Below are 20,672 nucleotides of genomic sequence, written 5' to 3'. Positions count from 1 at the left end.
TCCAGAACAACAGCCATGCAGAGGCGTCCATAGCAACCTGTATAAGCTGGAAGCAAGAGAACAAATGGTTCCCAGCAGGCTGTCTCAAGCCATCAGACAAAAGAAACTGACAGTTGAACTTATGTTTGATTGTGTCAGTGAAGTTTTCAGTATTGACAGTTTAGGTTGTCTTATTGATAAGTATGTGGAAAACCAAGCAAACAAATATGCAAAGAAGGGCAATTATCAAAAGGTTGCATTGAAAAGAAATGTAACCATAGTATATTAAATGGCCCAGTTGTGAACAATTTTTTTTCGTATTCATAACAATGTGCATACCAACTATTCATTTAACCAAACTATCTATATTGGGAATATGGGGGAAGGGATATATGTGTGGGGTAGAAATGGGGGAGAGTGCAAGAGAGTTAAATTCTTATCTTCCAAGGTAAGAAAAAAATAGGTTGTGTCTAAAGTTGAAAAATCAAGAAACAGCAACAGAAACATGGGGGAAGAAAGTAGGGAAAACATCAGAACACATAACTAAAACAGTTGTTGTCTTGGGTAAGGCACATCCTCACCTGGCTGGCTCCAGGGGCTCTCACTCCCTCAGTGCTTTCGTTGGTGCACATTTGTCAGAGCATAAAGGTTCACCACCCTTAGCCATGGAAGAGTTACTTGGTCGCCATGTTGCCCTTCTGCTGCCTGCTCCCTCCACACTCCTCGGGAACACTCTGGGTGGCGTCCTGGTTCTCTGGCCAGGGAGCCTGTGAGCATCTTGAAGAGCTTCCCAGGAGAGAACTGTTGTGAAAAACAATCACTAGACAGTGAAGATGTGAAGACACAGGAGAATCCTCTCTCCTCACCTGTTGCCCTAGGATGGCTCAGCTACTAGGCAGACGGGAATGTAGCAGAAAGCCAGGGCTGAATGGAATTAGGACTGGGGAGATGGGCCAACCGGGGCTGTTCCCCCCACCCACACACACACTTTTTTTTTCCTTTCAGACTTACCTTCAGGAGTTTCCCAGGACTTCTGGGTTCCCTGGAGCATCTCTGCAACAAAATGCTGCTGTAGCAATGGGCAGAAGAAACCCTTTAGCTCTTTGCTATGTACCACAGGTGAGCATGGTGGTACTATCGGCCCCAGTTCTTCACTCCTTTCTCCACCCACTCCCTTACTATAGCTTCATCATGGATGGAGTGTCCTTTCGCGGGGACTTTGAGCTTGGCCATGTGACTTTCTTTGGCCAATGGGTGGTAGTAGACGTGACACAGCAGGGATGGAAGTGTGTTGCACACTGGGACTTCTTTCTTCTGCTTCTGCGGGCGCCATCAGAAGAACAAGATTTGGTTAGTCTGCTGTCTAAGGAGGACAGGATGAGAGACATGTAGAGCAAAGCCACCAACGTGGTCCAGAGACCTGATGTGAGAGGAGAGCCACTCAGCCATTGCAGCCGGAGCAGAGTTGACCAGCTGAGCCCAATTCAGATCAGCCAAATCCCAGACAACACACAGAGCTCTGAAGACAAATGCTTATTGTTGCATTGAACTGAGGAGACTTTTGTGGGTTTTTTTTCTTTTTTTTTTTTTTTTACCCCCTTGGCACTAGCTGACTAACACAGGCACTGAACTGTTTTATATCAAGATTTCACAAGCTTATAAAATAATGCTCAGGGATGGTATTCCAAGTATGAGTCAGGAAAACAGCTTAAATCATTTATGAGCTAAGGAAAGGGGTTATAGCTTCAGAAAGGTATGGCAGATGGCAAAGATATCCTACCTTACTTAAGCGTATGCTTTACCCTTTAAACCCAAGAGAGTCCAACATAAATGCAGTCATGTCAAGGGAATATGCCCCCCTGGATGTGGAGGGGGACAGCACAGTGACATTGGCTACTTCTCAGTTTTAAGTTGTGTGAAATTGCACTTTAAAATTCTGACATTCCTTGGTCTTCCAATTTCACATGTTCTTGGGGTGTCCCTGGCCACAAAACTCTTTCCCATCCTGGCGATGTTTCGTTGATCCAACGTGAACCCAAGGATTAGATGGTGTGCTGAGAGCAGGTTTTAGAAAGAGGCGAAGAGCAGGCAATGGAATTCAGAGGCCAGAGATCCTGGGATGGACTCAAAGCAGAGGCTCCAGTATGATGATCACAAAGCAGAGAGGAAGAAACCATTATGAAGCAGAGGGGGAAATGCACCTTGGTTGGACAGGACCCGCTGGGACCTAATCACACCCAGGCCCATAACAAGCATCCCCATCCAGGCAGCAGTGTTGGCTCTTCTTGGACCAGGGTTGACAGGTGGGAGAGACTGGGTGGTGAGAATCCTGTGTGGGACTATGGACAGGAGGAAAACCAGAGAGGAAGGACAGGTATATTTGAGGGCTGTGGTCTACAACTGGTTTGGATTTAAGAAAAAACAAAAATGGAGTAAGACATTTTCAGACTGCCAGCCAGGATAGCCAGGGCTAAAGTCTTCCAAATCAGGAATGAAGCTGTATGAGACCTGTTCACCTAATAAAAGGCTCCTGCCAGACCCAGGGCATTCCAAGCAGAAGTCAGGAAGCACAGGATAAGGAACCAGAAGGGAAGAAAGCAGGAAAAACAAGCAGATCACTCTCCAATGGGATCCCAGCTCGAAGGTGAACTGCACCCTCTGGGTGTCGATCTGAGTGGACAGTGAAGATGGGAAGACACAGGAGAATCCTCTCTCCTCTCCTGTTGCCCTAGGATGGCTATTAGGCAAACAGGAATGTGGCAGAATGCCAGGGCTGAGTGGGATTAGGACTGGGGAGATGGGCCAACCGGGGCTGGCTCATGATGGGATGAGCTCAGGTCCACTTTGGGGAGGGATCGGTATCCTAGGAGATGCCATCTGGGGTGGAATGTGGCCATGAGTCAAGGCAGCTGACAGCTCTCAGGAGGTAGCTATGCTTCCCAAAGTGGGTTCTGTGGAGCTCTAATCTGAAGGACAGGAAGTGCTGTTGACTTGAAAAGAGGCCTCCATGGTCCAACAAACTTGGGAAATCCTGGGTTCGATGAAATTAAACAGGTTTTTCCACTAGAGGACATCTCAGAGCTCTTAATATGATGATGGGAATCACCGATCTTAGAGACTGATCACAACCATGGAACTCTTTCTACACAGAATATGACATTGAACTACTGAGTTATGGACAACAACCACTTTCAGCATGGGGGCCGGGAGGGAACTGGGGGCCAGTACTCACAGGGAAAGGACCCGGTTCCTTATATGTCGGCACCAACACCACCACTGACCGCCAAGGTCCTCTTCACTGGCTAGGTCTACTTAGGCTTTCAGGGTCAACAGGCAAATGAGCTGAGGCTCGAGACAGATTCTGCCCACCCCCCAGGGAAATGGCTCACTAAACAAAGAAAAGCAGGGAGTGATCCAGTGAAAAGGTATGTAGGCACCCAGCCGGGAGGCTGGAACCCAGTGGGCCCACAGATCCATGGTGTCAAACACCAGGATCACACTGACAGCAGCCCCTCCCCATCAGCTGGAGACCTCGAGGCTCACGGAGGCATGCCTGGGCTCCAGGGATGCTGGGGCAGCTGTGGAGAGGACAAGCCCAGGGGGTCCAGCTCTTCCCTGAAGCGCAGACAGAATCTTTCCTTGGAAAGGAAACAGATGCCAAGGACAAGGCATCACAAAAGCATTTGCAGCACCAAATAGTTGTACCAGGGAACTCAAATCCAGGTTCGGGGGGTCCGATTGACAAAGCATCTGGGCACGCAGCCTTTTCCATTTTTACCTTTTTTTCTCTCTCTGATGTGCCTGCTTGGAAGCCCCAGGTTTGAGCACCTGGTGAGTTTAATAGTTGGTTCGGAGATTGTCTCTCGTGTGAGGGCAGCGGCAGTGTCATATATTTAGGGCCTGGCCCTGGACACATACAAAGCCAAATAAATGTGTGAGATTTTTTTTTTTTTTTTTTTTGAGAGAGAGGGCACAACTGAGTGAGGGGGGAGTGGGAGAGGGAGAGAGAGAGAGGGAGAGAGAGAGATGCCAGGGCTCACCCAAAGCAGGGCTCAAGCTCACCTGAAGCAGGACTCGAACTCACGAACCGTGAGAACATGAGCCGAAGTCAGATGCTTGACCGACTGGGCCAGCCAGGCTCCTGACCGTGTGAGCTTTCATTTGGATGAGAACAGCTTATTGCGTATTTTATTAGACATCCTCACAGCTGTATGTGCCAAGGACCACGATTCTCAGTTTGGGGATAAGGAGAGAAGTTAAACATCTTCCCCTGAATCCCAACACTGGTGAGCAACACAAGTGGGTTCTAACTCAGCACGGCTGGTGGCAAAGCCAGGACAGCCCAGCTTCAGGTTCCACCGTGTGCACGTCCTGTGGCATCGGGCGATCACTCACCTTTCTCCACCAGGTTCTCCCGTACAAGGAAGATAGATGATAGTTGCTGACCACAGGGTTCACGGGATCATCGTGAGGATCCAATAACACAGTGCACGGAGAAGTGCTTTGAAATGGAATGAGTATGCACTCAGGGCGTTAATAATATTCAGTTGCTTTCCTAGATACCAAACAACCTGGGCATCCCAAAGGTATCGCAGTCTCCAGCTCGTGCTTCCTGACTGGCTAGGAAAAGGAAAAAGGCAAAGACATGCAAGAAAACATACATGGTTTCTGAAGTGAAGACCCCTGTACCAGGAGCCTGAAAGCCCACAGGAAGTTAAGGAAGAGACCCCACAAGTGGGAGGCTTTGAACTTAAACCTTGGAAGAGCTGAATCCCCGAGGCCTCACCTTTGCTTCCTACCCCCACCCAAACCTGCTAAAGGCCCCAGACACTAAAAATACCCTGGCCACCTGCTGCCCAGGGAGGCAGTAAATCACAGGTCCTCGAGCACCAGAATCCAGGCCAGGCCCGGCCTAACATGACCAATGGCAGCTGACAAGGCCCCACAGGTAAGTGCACTTCTTCCCACGCAGGCTGTTATCATTAGCTTGTCCACTGCTCAGTTGGGAGGACAGTGCCCCGAGGAAGTGGGGATGATGTTGAAGGGTTCTTGGGCCAGAGGTGCTAACTGGATGTGCGGTGATCAGGGAGAAGTGTGTCATGGGGAGGGGCTCCCAGGGAAAGGGGAGCAGCTCCTGTGGTGAGTGGCAGCTGCTATATGACATAAAATAAACTTCTCTCCCCCAAATCCACAGATCACGGCCTCAACTGCTGTCCTATTACTCTGGGGCCACCAGATGTCACTGTTACAGGGAGCATGAATATTTGTGGTCCGTCCTGGGACAGGCACTGAATTTACGAAGACAGTTTAAATCGTGGGCGCTCATGGGGACACCAGTGACATCCATGTCTTGCTTCCAGTTCGTAAGTTCTCACTAATGAGATCATGTTCGCAGGTACCACTATCAGTCCAATCCCCAAAATGTAATAAAAAAATGCCAAAAATTTGTTCGCCTTTTACTGTCAGTACAGTACCATGAATCGGAAATGAGAAGCCAAACAAAATGTTTCATTTACTTTTTACTGAAATGCATCATCAACAAACACATTTGCAGGGGACAAGTAGTGAGCTATTCTGTGGTGTTGCTCAAATTTGGAAAAGTGGGGACCCCCGAGTGTCCTCTACTTTGTCACCCCTCTCCCTAAAAAACACACTGCATTATATAAGTTAATTGCTGTCACCTGACCTCTTGGTCCAACCAGTGAGAAGTACTAACAGGACAATACAAAACACAAAGCCAAACAATGAAATTGAGAGACGACTCAAGTTTAACAAATAGACTCAGATGATCAGAAAGCCATTTTAGGCCAAATTTTTTAGATCATAAAAAAATAAGCAAAGTTGAATAACTTCATAACTTATAAGCTCTGGGAATATGTCTAACACTGCTGGAATAGAAAGAACACTGGGTCCTACCTCACTTAAAAGCTATGTGGCCTTGGGCAGTTATCTAAGCCCTCTTGAGCCTCCTTGGGTGGACCTCTCCAAGGCTCCCTTAAGCAGTACAAGAATCTAGGATTCTAAGTGTGGCCTCGAGGCCCCTGTGCAGTTGTGAAGGTGGATGTCAAAAATAACAATACAAGGCCACCCAGGGCCATTTAAGGGACACAGACAAGGGCTGCAAGAATTCAGTCTTTGCCTCTGACTCTAAAGGGACTGAGGAAGGCTTCTGGAAGGGCAGGGATTAAACACGTAGGACGTAATACTGCAGCAGGCTCAGCACAGTTGATCCCTCCCTTGAAGAGCTGGGATGTGGCCAATCAAATATTTTAAGATGTCAACTTGATCTGTGTCAACATAAGCATCAACGGAAACTAGTTTCCAAAAATAAATGATAACTGCTACCTATCAACCTCTGTAAGTGCATGGATTTCTCAAGAATGGGGCCATGTTCTGTAATACTATCCACAGCTGGTTCTGTAGGACCGCTGCTTCTTGATGATCAGCTGAGGGCAAGGGAGAGAGAGGAAGGAAGGGGTGTGAACGCCCTACTTCAAAGGTTGAAGTCTCCCCAAAATGTTAATACATGCACAGACAAGAGCTTGAGAAACAGAAACTAAATTTGTAATAATGGTTCTTCCTGATGATACTGGGCATGTTTGTTTTCTTTTTGCTTATCTGAATTTTCCATTTCTCAGCAATGAAAATGTATCAGTTGTGTAATACATTTTTTATGCAAATACACTTGGGAAGGGTAATACATCACACTAGGATCAATTATTGATACCTTAAGATTAATTAATGGATGCGATTTGTTTCCTACAATGAAGTGGTGATGGGAAATGGATTTTGTTAGGTCTGGGGTCTGTGTCAAGCAATGGAAAGGGGGAAGGGAAGGTGTAGAGATTCTAAAAGGGCAGTAGGTGGAGAAGCCTCACCGTTAGCTCACATTATGCTTAGGCCTGCCAGGCCCTCCCTGTTACCTCACAGGCATTTAACTAAAATTAAAGATAGCAACAGTTTACCTTGTTCATGCAAGCCTTGCCCAATTATTCTCTTTATATATGATTTATCCTTAGATTCAAACTCTAGCTTCCATAACAAACAAGAAAATGTTCGTGGATTTTAATAATTAAAAAGAAAAATTTTTTTTAATGTTTATTTATGTTTGAGAGACAGAGAGAGACAGAGAGTGAGCAGGGGAGGGGCAGGGAGAGAGGGAAACACAGAATCCCAAGCAGGCTCCAGGCTCCGAGCCGTCAGCACAGAGCCCGACGTGGGGCTCGAACTCACGGACCGCGAGATCATGACCTGAGCGAAGTCAGACGCTAAACCGACTGAGCCACCCAGGTGCCCCCAATAATAATTTTAAAATAAACAAAGGATTCTTCCCCAAACTTTTTGCATTTTGTCTTCAATCAAACCTGTCTCTGACAAAGTATTATTTTACAATTTCATACTCTGCAATCTGTGCACCTTTCCCGGAGCCCTGGTGCTAGGACTCCAGGAGTTGTAGAGTTGACATAATTAAATGCAAGGAAACGATCACTTACACCGTGAATTTAGATTGGTTATGCTGATCATCTGCCTCAACGTTACCTGGAAAGGAAGAATCTGCAAAGGAAATTTACAGTGTAAATAATACTGGGGACGGGACAGCCTGTTTGCAGGAATCTGGTTACCTACAATATAAGCAATTAATAACCTACCACAAATCATTTTATGTATTCCTCCAAGCCTGTCTTGTGTGCTTGGTTCCCAGGGAACAAATGTGAAGGGATGGAAGGAGGGGTGGAGGGGAGTATGCAAGTAAGTGATCCCTAAGGCCCCAAGCAAAATTTAGACATTTGTTTATTGATTTAGGGAGGGGAGGGGGAGCGAGAAAATCCAAAGAAGACTCCATGCTCAGCATGGAGCCCGGCACAGGGCTCGATCCAACGACCCTGGGATCACAACTTGAGCCGAAATCAAGAGTGGGTTGCTCAACCAATGGAGCCACCCAGGCGCCTCCAAAATTTAGACTTTTAAAGTAAATTTGAACTATCACCTCCAAGTAGTTGGAGATACTGAGGCTTGAAGGAACAACACTGAAGATAGTGACTTCTTTAATTGAATCTAAGATACCATTAATTATAAGATGCCTCATACTTTGATAGAAAAAAAAACCCACAGCCAACGAACTGAGGCACGGCAACCATAAAATGCATTCTAATTTTTAAAATATTAAAATATGGAGGAAAAAATCTATCTTAGCACCAGTGAAACACAGTATTGCCTTGGCACCTTGCCCCCACCTCTCTCTGATGGGGAGAAGGGCTTCTATCAGGATATGTTAGACTTTCACACTGGGACACCGTTTCTCGCCAACTCACTTAACTGCTAAAACATTGAGATCTGTCCTTCTTTGGCAGCAGCGTGTATCTGTACTCCAAGTTCCTGTCAAAGTCTGTAATCCCCATTTCTCTCCCATTCAGCACTCAGCAAAAACTGTTGAGAGACATCATGTTTTCAGGACTGCCTGCAGGGTTGCGGCCCATCCATTTTTCCCCACTCTGTTCACCCTTGGATTGAGCCAGATCAGCAGAGAGCAAAGTTCCGGAAACAACTAGGTAATCCCTCATGGAAAGGCTTTTACAGACTCTCCCTCTGGCATCCTGCCTTCTGCCCACATCGGGGACACTGTTAGAAACAGCCTGTTACACTGAATCTGTTGTCAAGGACACAGTGTCCTCTTCATGAGGGTCCACTGAAGACATTTTCCAGGTCTTCATACCAGGGATTTTTAAAAATAAACTTTTAAGGAGTGCCTGGGTGGTTCAGTCGGTTGAGTGTCTGACTCTCCATTTCAGCTCAGGTCATGATCCCAAGAACGTGGGATTAAGCCCCACACTGGGCTTTGCACCAAGCGTGGAGCCTGCTTCGGATTCTCTCTCTCTCCCTCTGTCCCTCTCCCCCACTCATAGTCTCTGTCTCTCTCTAAAATAAAAAAAAAAAGTTTCTAAAAATAAACTTAAAATCGAAGCAGAACATATATAGAGAGAAGTGTACCATTTGTAAGTGTACAGCTGAATGATCAGATTATAACCACCATGCAAATGAAAAATAAATAGACTAACAACATCTCAGAAATCCTCTCATGACTTCTCCCTATCAGTACATCCAACTGTCTTCCCCAAGGGCAACCTTTATCCTGTTTTCTTCTTCCTTTTTCTTTTTTGTTTTAAGTTTACTTAGTAGAGGGACACAGAGAATACCAGGCAGGTTCCTTGTGGCGTCAGCACAGAACTGTGAGATTGTGACCTGAGCAGAAATCAAGAGTCTGATGCTTAACTGACTGAGCCTATCCTGTTTTCTAACACCACAGTTTTACCTGGTTTGGGACCTTATATAAACAAAATCATACAATACATATTCTTTTAGTCTGGCTTCTTTTGTTCATCATTGTAAAATTCATCTGCATTGTCGTGAGTAACACTAGTTGTTAATTTGCATTGGTTTCTAGTCCACCGTGTGTCTGTATTACAATATATTCATTTAAGGTGTTTCCAGCTTGGGGTTATTAAATGAATAATGCTGCCATTCTGGTGCATATAGTAAGCACTTCTGGGAGGTGTATACCTAAGAGTCAGATTACTGGGTTCTAAGCGCGTACACGTCCAGTTTTAATAGCTATTTCTAAACAGTTTTCCACTTTACGTTCCCACCGGCGCTGCATGAGAGTTCTTGTTCCACCTCGTCACCAACACTCCTCATTGTCAGTCTTTTCACTTTTAGCATTTTGTTTATTTATTTTTGAGAGAGAGATAAGAGCATGAGTGGGGGAAGGGCAGAGAGAGAGAGAGAGAGAGAGAGACACAGAATCTGAAGCAGGATCCAGACTCTGAGCTCTCAGAACAGAGCCTGATGCACAGAGCCCGACACAGGGCTTGAACCCACAAACTGTGAGATCATGACCTGAGCTGAAGTCGAACGCTTAACCAACTGAGCCACCTAGGTGCCCCACTTTTACCATTTTGATAGGTGTGGAGGAACACCTTATTGTGGTTTCCTAAATTCTCATCTGTATATTCTCTTTCATGAAGTAGTTATTCAAATATTTTGTTAAGGGGCGCCTGGGTGGCTCAGTCGGTTAAGTGTCTGACTTCGGCTCAGGTCATGATCTCATGGCTCGTGGGTTCGAGCCCTGCGTCTGGCTCTGTGCTTACAGCTCAGAGCCTGGAGCCTGCTTGGGATTCTGTCTCCTTCTCTCTCTGCCCACCCCTGCTTGAGCTCCGTCTCTCTCTCTCAAAAATGAATAAATATTAAAAAAATTAAAAAACAAAAAAACCACAAAAAACAAATATTTTGTTAACTTTCGATTTGATTTTCTAATCGACTTACAGGAGTTCTTTAACTATTCAGGATGGGTCCTTTGTCAGTAATATGTACTGCAAATACCTTCTACCTTCTGGGTTCCTTTTCCACTCTCTTAGTGGTGACTTGATGAACAGAGTACTTTTAGTGCAAACTTATTGCAGCTTTTTGTATCCTTTTGTGTCACCTATCTGTGTGAAACTTGGTCCATTTCTAATCTACTCACAGGGTTCTGCTACTATCATATCTGTTGGCTTCACAAATTTGATAAAGGACAAATGTAAAATAGAAGCATTCATTTCATGTCTGGTCTCACTTTGGTAACCGAAAGATAAGTGAGATGATTAAACGCTGAGACAAGTGATGAGTCACTAAATTCTATTTCTGAAATTATTATTACACTATATGTTAACTAACTTGGATTTATTTACATTTTTAAAAAAGCTGAGGCAACAATATGTTCTTGAAATAAAAAATTAATATAATATGCTCTATAGCATTTTATGATAATTGGCTTTAATAATGTGGAACAACTAATAGAGCCATAAAAGTGTATAATTAAACATGTTATTATTACAAGTTAAAATTTACTCTCTGTTCCCCATATTGTCATTTAATTGAAAAACAAAAAAACAAAAACAAAGACTTGCCACCTTGCAATCAATTTGAAATAAGCTGCTGAGGAACAACACTATAAAAGGGAAGTATACACTGGAATGCATTACATTTTGGCCAAACAAGAAGGTTTGATTCATTCTGGCTTATAAAGCAAGAAATCAGTGTTTGTGATTTTGAAAAGTCACTGAAACTTTTTCCCTGAACTGGTTCCTTTGTAATACATTTTCTTGAGTTCTACCCATGACTGACACAGTAACAGTCCTGGGATCAGAACCCACACACTATTGAAAAATACCAGATAGACCCCAAAGTAGAGCCAACTGTCGGTGTTGAGGTTGGGGCTTCCCATAAGCCAGTCCGGGAAGAAGGTCATCCACCCGCCATATAATTCACACACGCACAGGGTAATCTGTAGGAAATGCCTGTTAGAGAGAAAGAAACAAGGGATGAAGCTGCCAGCTCAGCCCAGCCTGTCACCCTGAATCCTGACATCTTTTCTTAAATGGCAGCATTAACACCGTCTTCCACAGCAGAAGACCTCTCTGAAGTTGGACCTCAGGTTTCCCACAGTGCTCCTTCAATGGGGCAAGTCAATCTAATCCATGGGAGATCCATGCTTTCTCTGGAGAAGCAATACTGCCCTTCCTAGAAGATTATCCTCAGAGTTAAATAAAGTCTCTCAGGTATCCTGTTCCACTCTTAGGAAGATTTATGGAGGTCACATCTCACCCAGCAAAGAGAGACCTAGATGCGAATCTTGCTACAAGCCACAATTTTACTGGCTGTAAAAGGGGATAGTAATAACAGCTCCTTCCTCAAAGAATATGGTGGAGAGTAAATGAGATACGTGGATATGTAAGTACTCAACAATGCAGATATTATAGATGGTTCAAGTACTAAACAAATGGGTGCATGTAGTAAATCTACAACCAAGATCATAGAGACAAAGATATATCAAGACACCAGGAAGAAATTTCATTTTTCCTGCCAACTATCTAAGTAAAATTGGGTGGGAGGAAAGTGGACTAAGTGACCTTAGAGGTTTCGTTCAAACCTGAAATTTTGTGACGAAGCTTTAAAAAATACTTCTTTGATTCAAGACGCTAAAAAGTTGAATGCAATTGTGCCTATTTGACACTGTTTTGGGAATCATCCCCAGGATAGCATCCTATTTGCCCTACGTCACTTTGTCTGAAAGAAGGAAAGGAAGGGAAAGGGTAGGAGGGAGGGAAGAGAGTTCAAAGTCTCAGAGTCTGACTGACAGTGGTTAATCTTCCACCTTTCTCCTCCCTTTCCTCTCTCCTGCCTTCCTCACACCCTCCACAACCTGTTTCTGAAAAGATTTATCCTGCATGTCTAATTCCAAATTAAGAGAATTTACTTGGTGTAAAGTGAAATAGGAGTTTTCTTTTTTTTTTTTTTAAGGTTTTTTTATTTTTGAGAGAGACAGTGCAAGTGGGGGAGGGGCAGAGAAAGAGGGGAGGGACAGAAGATCTGAAGTGGACTCTGGATGCTGCCCAAGCTCACGAATGGCAAGATCATGACCTGAGCTGAAGTCGGATGCTCAACCGACTGAGCCAACCAGGCGCCCCTGGAATAGGAGTTTTCAAGATTTGGGGGGCGATTGGGAAAGGGTTGGAGGCATTACCCTTTACTTTCCAAAATATTGGTGAAAAATCATCCAATGCTCTTCGCACTTCCTTCCTCGTAGAGTGACTAGGTGGTCCCTACAATCCTATTTCCTATAGTTTTTATTTTGAATCATCTGAAATTATCCTGGTGGCACCACGCTTCCTATCTAATATTGAACAATTTTCATTTCTAATCTAACAAATGAATGTGGTCCTAATCTACTCCAAATGCCATGTAGGCATCGAGACAGCTAATGTTTCTCCTCTCTTCAGCAGGCCAGGAGAAGAGCACTTACCGATAATATTTCTCTTTGACTATGGCATAAATGAGGACCAATGCCAGAGACCCATCCAAGACAACAGTCAGAATTTCCAAAGACACAATGGTTGGGTCAAAATAAAGCCATCTTGCATCAGCTTTGCCATATTCTTTCCCTAAAAGTGAAATACATTTTGTTACTCATCTGGCAACTATTTTTATGACAGTCAGTGAAAATGACCTTTTTTCCCCTAAGGAGGAGACAAAAAGACAAACTGTCACTCCCTACGCTGCCCATAATGCCTTAGTGGAAGGCAAGAGGAGAACGGAGGCTGAAACGCATTTACCGCACAAGTACTAATAACAATATCTTGGTATATTTGTAAAAGGATTTCGCTCCCAAAGTGCTTGCATACATGTGCCCTTTTCACCCCTGCTCTCATTATTATAAGCAACAGAATTCTGAATTAACTCAACACAGCCAGATTTTGCAAAGACCATCTCTAATAATTAGCTTGTTAACTGTGTTACAGTTCCTTACTTCAAAATTCCCATATAATGTCTGTAGGTATAATCTAGAAGTGGGAAAATTATTATTAAGGAAATGTTTATTAAAAAAACATGTGTTTATTAATAATTGAAGAGAAATTGAGCCCTGTACTGGCAGTGGGGAGGTTCGGGGGGAGGAGGGTGGAATGGTAATGACACAGAGAATGAATCCCACATGGACAAAGGGGATGTTTCAGTCCAGACAGGAGTCACTAACAACAGCCACCACAAAGGCCTCAAATGTGTTCACCAGGGTGTGGGCATGCCCTAAAAGATCTTTCCAGACCCCATTATCAGGATTGTTTCTTCTGGAAAGAATGAGGTGAGAAAGTCTTTTTAGAGCAGGACTGAGAGCCATGCACTGGGAGAGCCAACCCACCCTTCCTTCCTTCCTTCCTCCCTATTTCCCTCTCTCCCTCCTTCCCTCTCTCCTTCTTCCCTTTTTTTAATTTATCAAACTAATACATGCCAGTCCTAAGATCTCAAATGATCAGAGTAAAAAAAATCAAAGTCTCGGGGCACCTGGGTGGCTCAGCTGGTTAAGCGTCTGACATCAGCTCAGGTCATGATCCAATCCCACAGTTGGTGGGTTCGAGTCCCACATCAGGCTCTGAGCTGACAGCTCAGAACCTGGAGCCTGCTTTGGATTCTCTCTCTGCCCCTTCCCCAGCTCACACTCTGTCTCTCTCTCTCAAAAATAAACATTAAAAAAAATTTTTTTAAATGAAAGTCTCACCTCTTCTCTCCTTTCAATATTATTCTCACATTATTTAGACAAGGTATGAATCATCAAATATTAGCTACATAATCGGGATTGGTGAAGCAGCAGGACAAAGCTCTAGTCTCTATTAATGGCGCAAGGTAGGATCCCTCAGGGCTAGGGACAACAGGTTCTAATGAAAGGCTGTCTTGGCAGAAAGAAAGGGCAATAAACAGGATTAGTCATTTAATGAGATAACACACAGACACAAGCTGAGCAGAGACTCTGAAAGGCCAGACAGGGCCAGCAGGACAGGCAGAGCTCTCCTGCTAGTCCTTAGCTGACCGCCAGCCCAGGAATGAACTGAAAAACAACATACTAGTGAAAGGAAGCTTTTCCTGTAAATCTAAACACATACACAATACCTGAAGTGTTCCCTCTAGTGCACCCCAAGTCTAAGGAAGTATCACTTAAGAAAAATGTCAGTGCTTTAGGAACTAAGAGATTAGTAGTTGTTTAGACACTCAAAAATAACACCATTCATTCATTCTTTAATTCAACAAATCTTCTGGAGCATATGGAAGGTTCTGTGCTGGGCCTGGGGAACGTAGCATCAGCTAGGGCCTAGGGCACAGGTGGCCCGCTGGGAGCTCCCGTTCCATGAGGTTGGACCCTGTCATAAGTGATGGCAACTGAGCATGGGACATGGAGGAAGTGACACTTTAAGCCAGATGAGGGAGGTGAGGTGTTTTGATCACTTCCTCTTCCCCCTGTTGGTGAGGGAAGGAGTCCCACCCTCGGGTTATAGGGATGGCCACATAAGACAGGTGGCACTGGATAGATGAGGTTGATGGCAATTTACTAGTCACACACACTCACAGCCTGGGGAGAGATGACACTGCACCACACAGGGCCGCAAGGGGGTGGGGTGGGGGGTGCACTTAGAGACGGAGTGAACTAGGAGGGGCCACAGGAGCCAGCTCTGCAGTAACGACAATGGGGTGGCCTGGTTCCTGAGGCAAGATGGGATTGGCTTCCTCCAATAATTTGGGGGGCTGGCAAGGAACTGAAGCCCACTTGCTCCTCAGGGACCCGTAGGCACCATGCCTGGTCCCTGTGACAAGGAGGGTCGCTTGGCTAGGGGACCTCACATGAGGAAGCAGAGTGGGGTTCCTCTTATGGTTAGGCCATGTGAGTCCCTCCAGATTTTATCAGATGTCAAGGCACACATAATAACGGATTTTAATCTCGGGCCTTACACCACAAGAGGTGACCCATGAACTGGGTGAAGGAGAGGGTGCTTCAGGGAGGAGCACGCGCGTCACAAAGGCCTGGAACGGAGGGAACACGGTGTGTCTGAAATCACATTTAGTTCAGCAGAGCTGAAGGAGACTGTGTGTGTGTGTGTGTGTGTGTGTGTGTGTGTGTGCGTGCGTGCATATCTGCATGCGCGTGGATGGGGCCCGGGGTCACTGCTGGAGAGGAAGGTGGTCCCAGCGCATCAAGCCTCTGGCATCTCCTCCTCTGCCACCTAACTCTGGTCATTTTTTCTGCTGGTTAAACACCTAGATAGCAAAAGGGCAAACACAGTGTTAGTAAGCCTGATGATGTGATTAGTATCATTTATTCTGTGACTGACTGCCAGGCTCAGGCAGAAGTTTAGAGGGAAAGACACGCTGGGGCTGGAGTAGGATCCCAGTCCCTGAGCCACAGCTGGGACCTTCACCCCAGAGTGATTAGGAGAGGGTGAGGGGTGACAAAGACTGTCTTCTTGACCAAGTTTGAGTCGGGGTCCTCTGAGCCCTCTCCTCAACAAGGCCCCCCGTCCAGGGCTCTGTCCTCAGCTCGCTTAGTCCAGTTTTAGCCAAGAATCCTACTAGGTCACGACAGCAAAAATCCCCCTTTCTTGGTATCTGCTCGCTTCCCCCACCACCAGTTTTGTTGAGATGTAATTGAAAAGCAGCACTGGGTAGGTATAAGGTGTGCAACACATTGACTTGGTTTACATCTGTTGTGAAATGACTGTAATGAGTTTAGTGAACATCCATTACTTTACACAGATACAAAAAAAAAAATAAGAAAAAGAGGTGCTTTCTTCCTGATGATGAGAGCTCTCTTGAAAACTTATAGCAGTGGTAACTAGAGTCATTATGTGGTACATTACATCCTCAGTACTCCTCTATCTTGTAACTAGAGGTTTGCACTTCTTAATCACCTTTATCCAATTCCCTCAATCTCCACACCCCACAAATCTGATCTCTTTTTCTATGAGTTTCAGTTTTGTTTTTGCCTTTTTTTTTTTTAATTAGGATTCCACATATAAGTGAGATCATATAGTATTTGTCTTTCTCTGTCTGGCTTGTTTCACTTAGCACAATGCCCTCAAGGTATAACCATGTTGTCACAATGGCAGAATTTCTTGATTTTTTATGGCTAAATAGTATTCCACTGCATGCACACGTGCATACACACACACACACACACACACACACACACACACACTTTATCCATTCATTCATCAATGGATACTTAGGTTGTTTCCATGCCTTTGCTACTGTGAATAATGCTACCGTGAACATGGGGGTGCAGATACTTGATCACTCTTGATAACTGATCAAATTCCTCATCCACACCCTGTATGTCATATCACCCTGGCCTGCCTGCAGCAAGAATCCTGTTGAGTCAGTGTATTAAGAACCCTCCAAACCTCAATGTTTCTTCTTAGTAATTTTCCATCCACTGACCCCACCTGCTTCTTGGCTATAAAGCTCCACCTTCCTGGGGCGCCTGGGTGGCTCAGTTGTTTGGGCGTCCAACTTCAGCTCAGGTCATGATCTCACAGTTTGTGAGTTCGAACCCTGCGTCAGGCTCTGTGCTGACAGCTTGCTCAGAGCCTGGAGCCTGCTCCAGATTCTGTCTCCCTCTCTCTCTGCCCCTGCCCCACTCACACTCTGTCTCTGTCTCTCTCAAAAATAAATAAACATTAGGGGCGCCTGGGTGGCGCAGTCGGTTAAGCGTCCGACTTCGGCCAGGTCACGATCTCGCGGTCCGTGAGTTCGAGCCCCGCGTCAGGCTCTGGGCTGATGGCTCGGAGCCTGGAGCCTGTTTCCGATTCTGTGTCTCCCTCTCTCTCTCTGCCCCTCCCCCGTTCATGCTCTGTCTCTCTCTGTCCCAAAAATAAATAAAAAAACGTTGAAAAAAAAAATTAAAATAAATAAATAAATAAATAAATAAATAAACATTAAAAAAAAGGTCCACCTTCCTTGCTGTATTTGGAGTTGAGCCCGATCTTTCTCCCCTGCTACAAGCCCCCACTGTAGTAGTACCTCCTAAATAAATTCTTCTTTACCATCTTTAACCAGTGGCATAAATAATTCTCCTTTAACAGGGTCCACATAATGCTTATAAGCCAGCTCTACATCCTTGTGAATCTAAGGATAGTCTACTGATCAACATCTGGGAGGCCTTACCCTAGACCCTCTGAATCAGAATCTGTATTTTAACAAGAGCCCAAGGCAATCTGGTGCACTTTAATGTCTGAGAAGTACTACTTTAATCTATTGGATTTTCCTTTTCTCAAGAATAAAAGACCCCACCATTAAATGGGCTTTCACTTTTTTTAAGGCAAAAAATGTAAACTGAAGATGACTGATAAAAATCATGTTAAGTGGGAAGCGGGGTGCCTGGCTGGCTCAGTTGGAGGAGTGTGTGACTCTTGATCTTGGGGTCGTGATTTCGAGCCCCATATTGGTGGTAGAGATTACTTAAAAATAAAATCTTTATATAAAAAAAAAAATCATGTTAGACATTTGCATTTCATGGGACTAAGTCAAATCTGGGCTGTTCACTTGCTCTGATGCCAGGCCAGGCAGCCAGGGTGGAGGACAATGACTTAGGCTGGGGTCTTTCAGCCTTCGGGCCTCCCAGGCAATTCCCAAGCACAGTTTAATCTGGCCAACTCATCACATTACACACACAAAGGTGCACAAGCAGCATTTCACTCCTAAAGTGGGGATCAGGCTCCCTGAGCTACCATTGGCTAGGACCTGGCAGGCATCAAAGATGACACATGGTTTGCTTTGAGAAGCACTAACTATAGCTCTCTCAATTCTCCAGAAGTTTCCTAACACTAGTGACGAACCGGAGTCCCAACACAGATCCTGGCTGGAGGATCTGATTTCAGAATCAGGGAAGAAAGGAGACAAATGACGCAGAATTTCAGAAGCAAAATCTGAAAGAAGTTACCTTGCACAAGCCAGTTCTGTAATAGTGGCAAAGGACTCTGTTGTTACACGGCTCACTTGTCAAAATTGACACAGTACAAGAGAGGAAGTCGATACTAACTGATGGAACGTCAACTGATTTACAGTAAGCATGAAGAAGATAGGGAAAATCAGTTAATAGCCCTGCAGAGCAGCAGGAGTTTTGGAAATTATCTACAAGACTACAGATACATATATATAATAAACCGAGAGCTGATATTAAAAGTATGGGAAACACCCAGTTTAAATACTGCAAACTCTTCAATCTGCACTAAGAATATTTTTTAGTATACAGCTTTATTGAGAAATGATTCACGTGTCATACAAGGCACCCATTTAAAGTGTCCAATTCAATGGGTTTCGGTACACTCACAGATTTGAATCATCACAATGAAATTTTTCAAACATTTCATTAACCCCTCCCCCCGCAAAGAAACCCATACCCATTATCAGTCATTCATTCTTCACCCTCCTCCTCTGGCACCCCTTCTCCGCATGGTTCTAGGCAACCACCAACCTATAATCTGTGTCTTTAGATTCACCTATTCTGGACATTTCACATAAATGAAATCATACAATTTGTGCTACAGGTACTCATTTAATGGACAGCCACACTTGCAATTCATCTCCTCAAACGTTTCAAATGCAAACATTTTAAATTACTCACACAATGAAGCAATCAAGCCTTCGGAATCTGCGATGTTTCCTACGAAAGACAAGTAGACAAAAGGGCCTTCCTGGAAAGAAAATGAAAACATGCTCTAATTCAGCATCACAACCACAGGATGGCACCGGAGATACATGGCTTCACATGGCCACGTCCCCAGGAGCCCACCTCCTGGTCTGCTCCCTCTGAACATCGTACCTGCAAGCACCTACACAAGCCGGTGGGGTGTGATCCTAGAGACTGATGCCCAGGCCTTGCAGACAGAGGGAATGTTTATATAATAAATGCTGTTTTTCAATGATTGGCATTATAAATTTAGAGGTGTGTTCTTATGGGAAAAAATAAATTGAAAATTTTGCACAAGGAAAGAGCTTAAATGTTATATTAAACAGGCTAAATTCTGGATGATTCCAAAAATTTTGTACCTTTGAGAGGTACCTCACAGCAGTTCATTTTGTCTTGCCTCAAAAAAAAAAAAAAAAAAAAATCCAAGATCTCTCTTAACAAAAGTGGTATTCACCTATCTGTATCAGACCTGAAATAATTCTTTTTCCTGCACATAGGGCAAATTTAGGAAAATTAAAACACTTACAGGCTACATTTAAAATTTTAGGTAATAAAATACCTGCAATCACACTTAGTATTTTTATATCACCGAAATGTTTCTTTGCTTAAAATTTCAAAACTAATTAATTAGAATTCACTGGGGAATCTGACTGGCATGCTGCTCCTTTGAACAAATTTAAAAAAATGTTTTTTAAGTTTATTTATTTTTGAGAGAGAGAGCACAAGCAGAGGAGGAGCAGAGAGAGCAAGGCAGGAGATCTGAAGCAGGCTCCATGCTGTCAGCACAGAGCCCGATGTGGGGCTCAAACTCACAAACCAGGAGATCATGACCTGGGCTGAAGTCAGACACTTAACCGACTGAGCCACCCAGGGGTCCCTCCTTTGAACAAATTTTATCGCTGGTCAATACAACTTTTTTTTCCCATTTCTTTTTTATCAACGCAACTGCTTATATGACATTAAAATCGTATCTCTCCCTATTCCCTGCTCACTTATAGTGCTGCTTCCCAGAGTTTACCATTTAGAGCCACTTCTGTATTTAGTTCTGGGGATTATTGTCCTAACTCACAATATACTTGACACTGCTATTTCTTTAGACATTCTCAATTAGCTGCCAATCCTGAAAAACTATGATTTAATAGATGTCTACCCTCTGCTTCCCCACACTCTAGAGGTTTTTGGACAGCATAGGGGTGGAAAACCTTCCTTCTGCGCTCTTAGACCCAGGAGCTGGCCTAAGAATTAACTGACATGATGGACTAACAGGAGGAAAGCACGTAAATTTTATTTAATATTTTTACATGAACATGGAAGTCCTTAAAAGGAAAACAAAGACCCAAAGAAGCTATTAGGCCAAAAGGTTTATATACTTTTTTACACAAAGAACAATAAATTATGGAGATGTGACAAGACAAAGGGGCTTGGACTAGGGACAGTAAATTGTGGGAAAGTGACTAAGAAATATATGAGGGAAACTAATGGAAGATAAGGGTTATTTTAGTAGGTTTGTTTGTAGAGGCCCATTTCAGCATCGACTCCCAGTCTCCGGTGATAAGAACATTCTTCTCTTCCTGGTACAGAGAGGGCACCTTTCTCATGGGAAATTTAACGATCTGATTTTAGGTAGAAAGGAGGAGGCCAGAAAGCC

The 20,672-nt window shown here is 44.3% G+C and overlaps 1 protein-coding gene across 1 annotated transcript in view; it reads right to left on the bottom strand.

Annotated features, from left to right (window-relative positions):
* Positions 1–1,539: 1,539 nt before the first annotated feature.
* The window catches only part of EBPL (EBP like), a 43,191-nt gene continuing 24,058 nt past the window's right edge, over positions 1,540–20,672 (bottom strand). Inside the window, exons 2-4 of the mRNA XM_049646883.1 lie at positions 18,959–19,028; positions 12,818–12,956; positions 1,540–11,312 (exon numbers count right to left, since the gene is read on the bottom strand). Of these exons, the coding sequence (XP_049502840.1) occupies positions 11,072–11,312; positions 12,818–12,956; positions 18,959–19,028 (450 nt within the window). The 3' untranslated portion in view covers positions 1,540–11,071. The remainder of the gene's footprint in view (positions 11,313–12,817; positions 12,957–18,958; positions 19,029–20,672) is intronic.

This window comes from Panthera uncia (assembly GCF_023721935.1).
Source record: "Panthera uncia isolate 11264 chromosome A1 unlocalized genomic scaffold, Puncia_PCG_1.0 HiC_scaffold_16, whole genome shotgun sequence".
Taxonomy (NCBI): Eukaryota; Metazoa; Chordata; class Mammalia; order Carnivora; family Felidae; genus Panthera; species Panthera uncia.
This window is presented reverse-complemented; position numbering and strand designations above follow the sequence as displayed.